The sequence below is a fragment of the Hemitrygon akajei genome, chromosome 1, assembly GCF_048418815.1.
Source record: "Hemitrygon akajei chromosome 1, sHemAka1.3, whole genome shotgun sequence".
In the NCBI taxonomy this organism is placed as follows: Eukaryota; Metazoa; Chordata; class Chondrichthyes; order Myliobatiformes; family Dasyatidae; genus Hemitrygon; species Hemitrygon akajei.
In genome coordinates, this window is record NC_133124.1 from 11,589,137 (window position 1) to 11,601,888 (window position 12,752).

Sequence of the window (12,752 nt, forward strand, 5' to 3'; positions counted from 1 at the left end):
TGCGTCCATCAATGTAGAGCAGAAAGAATTAGGGAGCATTACCATGGAAGGCTTGCAACTTGGACTGTAGCCAATGACAAGGCAGGCATAGCTGGGGCTTATGTGGGTGCCTTGGCTACACCTTGAGTTTGGAGAAAGTGGGAGGAACCGACAGATCAGGACGAGAACCAGTTCCACTAGACGTGTTTACTAAATGAAAAAGTTCTATGGTGTGTGCAGGAACAGACGGACTTTGGTGTACACGTGCAGTTAAACGATTAAAGATTAGCTTTATTTTTTATTGATTTGAAGATACAGAATTGTAACAGGCCCTTCTGGCCCAATGAGCCTGTGCTGCCCAATTATACCCATGTGACTGAGGGGAGATTTGATAGAGATAGACAAAATTATGTGAGGTACAGACAGGGTAAATGCAAGCAGGCTTTTTCCACTGAAGTTAGATGAGACTACAACCAGCAGTTGTGGGTTAAGGGTGAAAGGTGAATTGTTAAAGGAGAACATGAGGGGGAGCTTCTTCTTTGAGAGGGTGGTGAGAATGTGGAACAAGTGGTAGATGCAGATTTGATTTCAACATTTAAGATTACTTTGCACAGGTACATGGATGAGAGGGGTATGGAGGCCTATGGTCTGAGTGCAGATCGATGGGACTAGGCAAATTAATGGTTCAGCACAGATTAGATGGGCTGAAGGGCCTGCTCCTGTACTGTAATGTTCTATGACTTTATAACTCTAACACAGAAAACTCAGTCAGCACGCCCTCCCCGTGGACGTAGCAGGTAGGTTAATTGTCTCGTGTTTAGGTTACGGTTAATCGGATTTGTCAGGGATTGCTGAGAAGGGCCGGAAGGGCCCACTCGGTGCTGTATCGCTAAATAAATAAATAAAATCACCTGCTTTGAAAGCCCATTGTGCATAGCGATTGTGCCTGCGTAGTCATGAATTATTCCAATGGACTAGAGCCGTGGCAGACGGTAGGTTGGTTTGATAGGGGATTAATCAGAAGATACATATCAAACTCAAAATTTGTCCTGAGCATCCCCCTAATGGTAAATTTTGAGTTTACTGAGCTCACTAGCAGTTTGTCCAATTTATTTCTCAACACACAACCTATTCATCAAAAAACAAAATGACTTAACTCCCTCCTCTAATTATCTAACAGGGCAGTAGAGACTTCGATCATGTGCCACCGCGATATGCTTTGGATGAGTAAGGATTTATTTATTTTGTGTGTATTACCATAAAAGAGAAAAACACCATTATGTGTCCCACTCGTTTGGTGTTTTTACTGCACTCAGTGGCCACTTTATTAGGTACAGGAAGTGCCTAATATGGCCAACGATTGCATGATTGTGGTCTTCTGTAGCCGTGGTCCATCCACTTCAAGGTTTGACACGTTGTGCACTCAGAGATGCCCCTTTGCTCACCACTGTTGTAACGTGTGATTATTTGAGTTACTGTCGCCTTCCTGTCAGCTCGAACCAGTCTGGCCGTTCTCCTCAGACCACTCTCATTATCAAGGTATTTTCGCCCACAGGACTGCCACTCACTGGATGTTTTTTCCATTCGTTCTCTGAAAACTCTAGAGACTGTTGTGTGTGAAAATCCCAGGAGATCAGCTGTTTCTGAGATACTCAAACCACCCTGTCTGGCACCAACAATCAACGTCATTTAGATCACATTTACTCTCCATTCTGATGTTTGGCCTGAACAACAACTGAACGTCTTGACCATGTCGTCATGCCTTTATGCATTGAGTTGCTGCCACATGATAGGCTGGTGAGATATTAACGAGCAGGTGTGCCTGGGAACGTGATCACTGAGCGGATCTTTATTTACACATTTGTCTGATCAGTCCGGACAGTGAGGACAACGCGCTCATGTTTGAAGTTCAAAATTCAAGGTTTTATCATGGAGTTCGCTGCCATCTCTACGCAAAGTCACAACTGCTTGCTCTTCTGATTGAGCTGCGAGTTACACTACAATTTCTGGAATCTTCCTCTATAAACTATCGTTTATGTGCACTCGTCAGCCAGACAACTCACAATAGGGAAGAACTTTTGGAGAAAAGGTGTGGAAGATGATAGGAGGCATAAATTGAGAGACTTTTTCCCAGGGCTGAAGTGACTAATATGAGCGGGGTTTATTTTAAGGTTATTGGAGGAAATTATAGGAGGCTGGGGGATTTTTACACAGTGAACAATAGGCATGTAGAATGCTCTGCCAGGGGTAGTGATGGAGGCAAATACATTAGGATCATTTAAGAGACTCTTAGATAGGCAGATCCTCTGAGGACCACAACCTTGTCATAGTGCTTGGAGGCGTGCATGCCTCAATGACCCAGAGAGCTATACTGGCTAGAGTCCGGGCCTTGTGCTCTGGTTCTTGGTAGGGTCACCCATGCCAAACAGGTCAAAGGGCAGAGGCCAGACTAAGAGCGGTCCACTGGTCCTCCAGGTTTGGGGGTCCAGCTCAGGGCTATCAATCCTGAATGGTAAAACAAAAGATTATTACAGAAACAGCAATGAGGCATCTGCTTGTGATGGTACGGACAAACAGGGATGGAGGGCTTTCCTTGCTGCGCTAAACACCAGTGGCGTAACAGGCAGTAATCAGATAGGCAAGTGGATGACTTTGTAGGAGAGAAGGGTTAGATTGATTGTGAGTAGGTTAAAAGGTCAGCACAACATTGTGGGAAGGGCTTGTACTGTGCTGTAACATTCTACGTTCTATACACTCTCTCAAATTAAAGAGATAATATAATCTGCTCTCAAGTTTAAAGTTCTGCATGAATAATTAAATTCTGATACAGCAATGGTATTTCAAATTCTGGGCCTCAGTTTTCCCTCAGTCCGCTCACACAATATTATTCCAAAGGGACAACCAACTGGGCATCAAAAAGTCAACAGCATTTGCTTAATGCACACAACTTTCCTCAGAACACTGATAAATTATGCATCCCTGTTCATCAAATCAGAATAATTTAAAATATTTTCTATAAAACTCGATGGAACTCCCTGACTTAACTGCTGCAACACAAATACTTGCTACCCCTTTGGGATGCTGAAATTTGAGCTATTGCTGGCCGTACCACGAGCTTGAGAGAGATACAGAGCACCACCTTCAACATTGTATCCACAGTTGAGATGAACAGAGCTTTACATCATTCTCTAACAAGCCACCTTACACTCAAACTAATGCACCAACAACAAAATACACCAAAGCAGGCAGGAAAAATCATTAGACACTAACCACCCTGCAAACTGCCTTTTCCAAAGGCTCCCTCCTGGAACTCGCTGTAGCAGGAGTTCCCAACCTGGAATCTGTTGTGCACTTAATATTTCAGTAATATTTGAGTAATCTTGTATGTGTGTGTGTGTGTATGTGTGTATATATATATTTTTTTGTTCATTTAAGTAATTTCTTACAGGTTAAATGTATAAATATGTAAATTGCATATATCATCATGATAAGTGTATGCCTTGCTTAAAGTAAACACAAAATTAGACCTGCATTTTCGGACTCCCGTGTCTTCCTTTGATGTTTTGAAGTTACAAAACATGACAGGATCCATGGACCCCTTGCTTATTGGTATTGATCCGTGACATAAAAAAGGTTGGGGACCCCTGCTTTGTAGGGCTGTTAAAACAAAAACTTCATGCCATCTCAGAACTTTCTTTGCCCAGGCAGTTAATCTGATCAACGATTCTGGTTAGACTCTTGGGTATTTGACATTTCAGTAATATTCGAGCAATATTGAACATAAATTGTTCGATTAAGCATTCTTTGCTGTTTAAATAATTCATTCTGGGTTATATGTAAAAGTACATGAATGGCATACGTCATCACGCTCCCACGTCATATATGTGCATGTCACTTAAAGTAAAAACGGAAGTAACAAACATGCATCTCCCTGGCTCTCTTATTTTTCTTTTCAATTAGTTTTATGTTTTTGAGTTACAAAATATTACAGACCCCCTATCCTTTTCTATCTATCACCCTGTCACTGCACTGTAAACACTTTAAACTACTTTTTATAATGCTGTTTACATTGTATATATTTATTTTTTGCACCTTTTATTCCATTTCTGCATTTAATAGCTTTTTAATTTTTTTTAAATAATTTTAAAACTTTTATATAATTCTTCTTTCTTGATAATTTTGAACATTGTTGTCTTTCATTACATGTCACACCTTGACAAACACACCACAGCAATTTCTTAATACAGTTTAAATCTATGTGGTGAATAAGGTTGATCCCCGATCCTTGATCCTTGAGTAGAAAGAAACATCACAGCAGAAAAAAAGGAGGAAGGTAAAGTCCTCGTGAGTTATTGTGGTACAATTTCCGTCCAGTTTAATCTATTCAGTCTCAGCATTAACAGTAACATTTTGACAATAAGACTATAAGACATAGAAGCAGAATTGGGCCATTTGGCCCATTGGGTCCGCTCCACCATTCCATCACGGCTGATTTATTATCTCTTTCAACCCTGTTCTCCAGCAGTCTCCCTTTGATGCCCTTAGTAATCAAGAACCTATCAACCTCACTTCTAAATATATCAAATGACTTGGTCTCCACAGCCATCTGTGGCAATGAATTCCACAGATTCAACACCCTCTGGCTAAGAAATTCATCCTCATCTCTGTTCTAAAGGGATGTCCTCTATTCTGACTCTGTCCCTTCTGGTCCCCACCCCCACACTACTATAGGAAGCATTCTCTCCATGTCCACTTGATCTCGGCCTTTCGTTATTCGACAGGTTTCTGTGTAATCGCCCCCTCATTCTTTTAAACTCCAGCAATTACAGACCCACAGCCATCAAACGCTACTCATATGTTAACCCTTTCATTCCTGGGGTCATTCTCATGAACCTCCTCTGGACCCTCTCCATTGCCAGCACATTGGCCCACGACAGTTCACAATACTCTAAGTGTACTCCAATGCCATATGAAGACATGGCATTACATCCTTGCATTCATATCCTATATTTCACATGCAAAAGTAACTGCTGAATGATTCAGTCACAGCATTAACAGTAACATTATACCCGGCCTTATTCATCGAACAAGCACTGAAAGAATTGAAACTGCAAACAATTCTCTCAGGTGTAAGGTGAGTGTAATGTGTAGGCCCCCATGGATTTGTGCAAGCCTGGGCAGGGTTTTTTTTTGTGGAAGACCGGCAGTTGCCGAAGCTGCAAGTCTCCCCTCTCCACGCCACCCATACAGCTTGGCACCGGCGTCGTCGCAGAGCAATATGTGGTTAAGTGCCTTGCACAAGGACACAACACGCAATCTCAGCCAAGGCTCGAACTAGTGACCTTCAAATCACTAGACGAACGCCTTAACCACTTGGCCAACACTGTAAGATGAGTATCTAAATTATAAAGGTCTTCCTTAGCAGTGACCTTTTGCCCTGTCTAAGCCCAGCATCAGATGATTGCAGTTAGCAATTCACGACCAAGCCCTCTTTAGGCGTGTAAAACGGAAAATGAGACAAACAGAAAAAAAGTTAAATTCCAAATTTAAAAATAATCCGCAGTATATGTTCTGTGTCTACTTCATCAGGCACAGGAGTGGCACCTGGTGTGGTCTTCTGCTACTGCAGCCCATCCACTTCAAGGTTCGACATGTTTTAACTATTTCCATGAATCTTCCGCTAATTGAGACAGTCATGTAATTGGGCCAAATCATACTGGTTCCGATGTGTCCCGATTAATGGGAATCCACTGAATAAGGGTGATTATATAAAAATACAAGCAAGCATAGGAAAGTTGAACTACAAGCAAAGTACATCATGATTCAACACCTTCTTACCTTATTGCACCGGCAGACAGGTGACCATAGGAGCCACTGGTGGAGGAACTGCTGCGGGAGTTGTTGAGGATGGTGACCAAGGAACTGGGCGAAGTCCGTATCATCGTCTGAAGGTCGAAGCTGGGGTCGGACAACGGGGATATAGACAGGGTGCGCTTTCGGCTTGGCCTGGCTGACAGCCTCGGACTGGGGAAGCGGGAGCCTGTTGTATTAATAAAAAAAAAAGAGAGCAGAGGACCATGTAGTATTTCATGTTCAAAATGTCCGTTTATTCATCATGCCCAACTAATGTGCAGAAAGATGTTCAGAAAAAAATGACTCTTTCTCTGATAAGCAGCTTACTCCTCACCTGTGATCTACTGGCTACAATTGAGGAAAATTAGAAAGAAGGATTTATCTTCCACCACCTTACCTCAGGGGAACCCTGTTTATTAATGTGCACGCAAAATGATAAATTGCTAAACAAAATGAAAAGGCTTCTATGTATTGCCCCTCTCATTTCTCGTGATTTATGAATCTGACGGCTGCTTAGACATTCACATCATTAATTCCCCACAACCACAGAGACAGTGGTTCATTCCTCAACCAGGAATAAGGATACCTTCAGAACAAAAGTTGACTGAATAGGAAGCAGAAGTTGAGAAATCTCAAATTGGAATTAAGTTTTACAGTTTGTGGCTATCATTAGCCGCACAAAATGGAACAGGTCCAAGGCAGCCAGCATTACGAATTGTAAATGTAATTATAACATTTACACTTGTGTAATAATTAGCTGCTCAAGATGCTCAAAGGTGGCCGAAATTACTTCTATACTTGTTGAAATAACCAATCTGGCCAGGGTAACAATTTAACCATGCTGGAAAGCCGGTGGCCACTGTGCTAGGTACCTCCTGCACCTAATGAAGTGGCCACTGAGTGTATGCTTGTGGTCTTCCACTGCTGAGGCCCATCAGCTTCTAGGTTTGACGTGTTGTACGTTCAGAGATGCTTCTCCACACACCACTGTTGTAACGTGTGGTTATTTGAGTTACTGTCGCCTTCCTGTCAGCTTGAACCAGTCTGGCCATTCTCCTCTGACCTCTCATTAACAAGGCATTTTCACCCACAGAACTGCTGCTCACTGGATGTTTTATTGTTTTTTGCACCATTCTCTGTAAACTCTTGAGACTGTTGTGCATTAAAATCCCAGAGATTTGCAGTTTCTGAGATACTCAAACCGTGCCGTCTGGCACCAACATTCATTCTACGGTCAAGGTAATTTAGATCACGTTTCTTCCCCATTCTGCTGTTTGGTCTGAAGAACAACTGAACCTCTTGACAACGTCTGCATGCTTTTATACATTAAGTTGCTGCCATATAATTGGCTGATTAGATATTTGCATTAATGAGCAGGTGTACAGGTGTACCTAATAAAGTGGCCACTGAGTGTATAACCAGCAGTAAATGAAGCTGTAAATGTTCAGTCCAGCTCTAATCAGTGAAGAGTAGGTACACGTCCAGATAAATTTTCATCTTCGTTACCTAATTTCTATCTCTATATCCCTCATCACTAATGAAGTCAGAAAACTCAAGGTAAGTAAGATTGACAGGTGGCAGAGACCAACTAAAATTCCTTTAGAGTTGATTAAAGGTTCTTAACCCCCCCCCCCCATCTATAAGAATGTATCAGAATCAGGTTTGTATCGCCGTCACATGTTGTGAAATTTGTTATTTTGCAGCAGTACAGTGCAAGACATAAACATCCCTTAAGTTACAATAAGAAATAAGTATTTTTTTAACTTATTTGTGCGAAAATAGAGCAAAATAAGAGGCTTGAAAGGGATTTAAAGGGATAGCATATGAGGAGCCTGTCATTGCTGCTGTTTAGAAGAATGAGGGAGAATCTCATTGAAACCATGCTAATATTGAAAGACCTAAACACGAGAAAGTCTGCAGATGCTGGAAATCTAGAGCAACACACACACAAAGTGCTGGAGGAGCTCAGCAGGTCAGGCAGCATCTATGGAAATTAGTAAACAGTCGACACTTTGGGCTGAGACCCTTCATCAGGACTGGAAAGGAAAGGGGAAGGAGTTAGAAAGACCGAGATAGAGTGAACATAGAGAGGATGTTTCCTATAGTTGGGGAGTATAGGACCTCAGAACAGAAGGAATGTCCCTTTAGAACAGAGATGAGGAAGAATTTCTTTAACCAGAGAGTGGTTAATTTGTGGGATTCATTACCACAGACAGCTGTAGCGGCCAAGTCATTCAGTATATTTAAAGTGGGTGTTGATAGGTTCTTGACTAGCCAGGATATCAAAGGTAATGGGGAGAAGACAGGAGAATGAGTATTTAAATTAAATTTAAAAATTAAGTCAATGGCAGTGCAGACTGTGGGCAAAAATAGTGAGGCAATGTTCATGACAGGGTGAGGTGCTGAGGGGAGGACAGCTGTGTAATTTTGCACATGTCAAATTCCTTCCTTAAAAAAATGACAAGACTTAGTTTTGTATAAATACCAAATGATTGGCAAATGAAAATAAAACGTAAGTGTTGTTTGTCCAACCACAGTTCCATCAGCCAAAACCCCAATACTGTCCAGTGATTCCAATGTTGACTTCTTCCTGAATTACTCACACACATTTTATTTTAGCTCATAGTTCTTGGATCATTATATTCACTTCACCTGGATATTTCTTTATTGAGATACAGCTTGGAACAGCCCTTACCAGCCCTTCGTGCTGTGCCACCCAGCAATCCCCTGATTTAATCCTTGCCTAATCATGGGACAACTACAGTGACCAATTAAACGACCAGCCGGTAGGTCATTGGACTGTGGGAGGAAACCAGAGCACCTGCAGGAAACCCACACAGTCATGGGGAGAATGTGCAAACTCCTTACAGGTAGCAAAGGGAAATGAACCCGAGATGCCGGCACTGGAAAGCGTTGTGCTAACCATTACGTCACCGTGCTGCGCATCAGGAGATGCTGGCGTATTGATGAGAAATTAAAAGAGCCCCAAATAAACACAATACATCCAAATTCAAACCTGAATCATGAATGGTTCAAAATATTTTCTGGGTAACATTAGCAAGATTTACCTGTTCACAATGAATGAAAGTAAAATTCAAACCATTTTCTTCCCACCCTAATTAAGTAGGCTGAGTATCCGTTTCCTTTTATAAATTGGATGGAAAGTGCAGACATTATGAATTTAACATGAGACAAAAGCGTATTACCAGTAGAATTATAATTTAACTGTAGACTAGCATATTGAACTTCCTCAATGATAAAGGGATACAAAGCAGGTCTTTCAGCATTATAGCTATGCTGTGTATCAATAAAAGGTTCCTTAAGTTTGTCAAAGCCAGGGGTGGTAATGAGGACAAGCTCCCACTACCTATTAAATGCTTCCGATGGCATCTCAAACAGCCTCTGACAACCAAGACTAGCTCCTGGCCTTCATGCGTAGCTTGGCTACTAAGTTGTGCAGAACTGTTTCTACTGGCAGGAAAAGGAGCAAAGGTGGGTTATTGGTGCCTTAAAACCAGTCACTTTGGGCTCCTCAGCCATAGTTGGCAGCTCATCTAGGAGAAGGAAAACTCTGATCTCAAACCTCCACTGCCGTGCGGCTGTACCGCTCATGGGGAAGGAGGAAAGCCTGAGGGAATATTCTGGAGCTGAACTCCCTGAGGCAGTCTGATGTTGATTTCAACGCTGACTGACAACTCCTGCGATGCTGCTGGTACCAAACTGCATCGGTCTCTGCCATTCCTTTGGGTTCATCAGATGCATGGAGGGAAAGAGCTTGCTACATGGGCAACAGTTTGCTCTCACATCGCACCACCCTGGCTTGCATACCTAGACAGCTAGGATGCACATCCATCGTTGGCCCTGACCTACAGAAGCCTCAAAGGTATCAGTAAACCCTCCATATTTTGCAGAGTCATAGAACACTACAGCACAGGACCAGGTGCTTTGGCCCATCTAGTCTGTGTTGAACCATTAATCTCCCTGGTCCCATTCACCTGCACCTGGACCATAGCCCACCATACCCCTCCCATCCATGTACCTATCTAAACTGCACTTAAATGTGGAAATCAAACTTGCATCTACCATTTCCACTGGCAGCTCACTCCACACTCTCACCGGCCTCTGAGTGAAGAAGTTCCCCCTCATGAACCCCTTAAACATTTCACCTTTCACCCCAATCATTGATCTCTGGTTCTAATCTCATCCAACCTCAGTGGAAAAAGCCTGTTTGCATTTACCCAATCCATACCCTTCTTAATTTTTTTATACCTCTAATAAATCTCCCCTCATACCCTAGGGAATAAAGTCCTACCCTATTCAACCTTTCCCTATAAGTTCCTCCAAACCCAGCAACATCCTTGTTAATTTCTCTCAGTACTCTTTCAAACTTATTTACATCTTCCCTATAGGTAGATGACCAAAACTGTGGACAATACCGCAAATTAGGCCTCACCAAAGTCTTACACAATTTCAACAGCTCCTGTACTCAATACATTGATTTATGAAGGACAATGTGCCAAAAGCTTTCTTTATGAACCTATCTACCTGTGAAGCCACCTTCAAAGAATTATGGATCTATATTCTCAGAACCCTCTGTTCTACCACACTCCTCAGTGTCCTACCATTCACTGTGTAAGTCCTACCCTGTAAATCCCAAAGTGCAACACCTCACACTTGATTGCATTAAATCCCATCTGCTATTTTTCAGCCCACATTTCCTGCTGGTCCAAATCCTGCTGCAACCATTGATACTCTTCTTCGTAGTCCACTACACCTGTGGAAGAGTATCAAAGCCTGCAGTGGGATCTTTATCAATATGCATTTAAATATTTTCTGATTGATTACATGGAACATAAAGTTTACCTGAAATAAACTATCTGTAAAAGAAAAGCCACACAACCGAAACAATTTTACCACAAAGTCATTCTACAATTAAAATAAATCCAAAATAACCATAAATGATTCTGCAGATGCTGGAAATCCAGAGTAGCACACACAAAATACAGGAGGTACTCGGAAGGTCAGGCAGCAACTATTAACGTTACAGGCCAAGAGTCCTGATGAAAGGTTTTGGTCTGAAACATTGATTCTTTATTCCTCTCCAAAGATTTTGCCTGACCTGCTGAGTTCCTCCAGCATTTTGTGTGTATTGCAGAAGTGTTATGAACTACTCACATTCCCTGAAATGCACAGTAAGTAGTTCTTAAAAGGATGTGAAGACTGCAGAGAGTGTGTGGAAGAGGGTCATTAGGATACTGCCTGAATTAGAGGGTATGAGCTGTAAAGAAAGATTGAGTCGGTGGAATTCAAATGAAATGTTCATATTCACTTCTAGAGAACTAGAATATAAAGACAGGGATGTAATGTTGAGGCTTTATAAAGCACTGGTGTGGCTTTACTTGGTGTATTGTGAGCAGGTTTTGGCTCCTTATCTTAGAAAGGATGTGCTGACATTGAAGAGGGTTCAAAGGAGGTTCATGTAATAGTAAAACTGTGGAATTTGTTGCCACAGGTAGCTATGGAGGCCAAGTCACTGGGTAAATTAAAGGCAGAGGTTGATAGATTCTTGATTAGTCAGGGCATGAAGAGATACAGGAAGAAGGCAGGAGATTGGGGCTGAGAGGGAAAATGGATCAGCCATGATGAAATGGCGGAACAGACTCGATGGACCAAATGGCCTAATTCTGTTCCTGTATCTTATGGTCTAAACTTGGGTTGTTCTTGGTCAGTGGCTAAAGAGAAACCTGGTAAAAGTTTACATAGAACATGGAACATAGAAATCTACAGCACATTACAGGCCCTTCGGCCCACAATATTGTGCCGACCATGTAACCTACTCTAGAAACTGTCTAGAATTTCCCTACCACATAGCTCTCTATTTTTCTAAGCTCCATGTACCTATCTAAGAGTCTCCGAAAAGACCCAATTGTATCCGCCTCCACCAGTCACCAGCACTGCACTCCATGCACCTACCACTCTATGTGAAAAAAGTTACCCCTGACACCCCCTCTGTACCCACTTCCAAGCACCCTCGTGTTAGCAATTTCAGCCCTGGGAAAAACCCTCTGGCTAGCCACATGATCAATGCCTCTCATCATCTTATACACCTCTATCAGGTCACCTCTCATCCTCCATCGCTCCAAAGAGAAAAGGCCAAGTTCACTCAAACTATTCTCATAAGGCGTGCTCTCCAATCCAGGCAACATCCTTGTAAATCTCCTCTGCACTCGCTCTATAATATCCATATCCTTCCTGTAGTAAGGTGGCCAGAACTGAACACAGTACTCCAAGTGGGGTCCAACAAAGTCTTATATAGCTGTAACATTACCCCACAGTTATTAGAACAAGATTATTAGCTACATAGAAAGGGTAGAAAGTCAGAATCTTTCCTCCAGGGCAGAAACGTCAAACACCAGAGGACATGCTTTTAAAGTTAGAAGAGGGGAATTTAAAGGTGACGTGAGACGCAAGTTTTTTTTTATATGCAAAGAGTCACACAGTCAAAAATGCTGGAGGAACTCAGCAGGTCAGGCAGCATCAGTGGAAGGAAATAAACAGTCAACGTTTCAAACTGAGACCCTTTTTCAGGACCTGAAAGGAAGAGGAAGATGCCAGAATTTCCAGCATCTGCAGAACCTCTTGTGTTTTACACAGAGAGTGGGAGTTGCCAGGTGTAGTTTTCCAGGGAACTAGGAGAATCAGGCAGTCTAGTGGAGTTCAGAGGCTTTTGGATAGACACCTTCCAGAAGAAGATAATGCCAACCAACAATGTGATCAAGGGCAGCATCCTCCAGACGGTTCACAAAACTACTTCTTTTACTTTTACTTCTTTTTTTTCAAATGTGGTTCTGCTGCTGTTGGAGCCTGTCATCTGCACCATGATGGTGTGTTTTCAGGCTGATTGAGCAAACTGGCACATT

General features: G+C 42.3%; 1 protein-coding gene across 2 annotated transcripts in view; it reads right to left on the reverse strand.

Moving 5' to 3' along the window:
* Positions 1 to 12,752, reverse strand: part of LOC140718789 (transcriptional activator GLI3-like) — a 426,621-nt gene that overhangs the window by 69,597 nt on the left and 344,272 nt on the right. For both annotated transcript variants that reach the window (XM_073032982.1, XM_073033058.1), the window contains exon 7: positions 5,818 to 6,019. In XM_073032982.1, the coding sequence (XP_072889083.1) occupies positions 5,818 to 6,019 (202 nt within the window). The remainder of the gene's footprint in view (positions 1 to 5,817; positions 6,020 to 12,752) is intronic.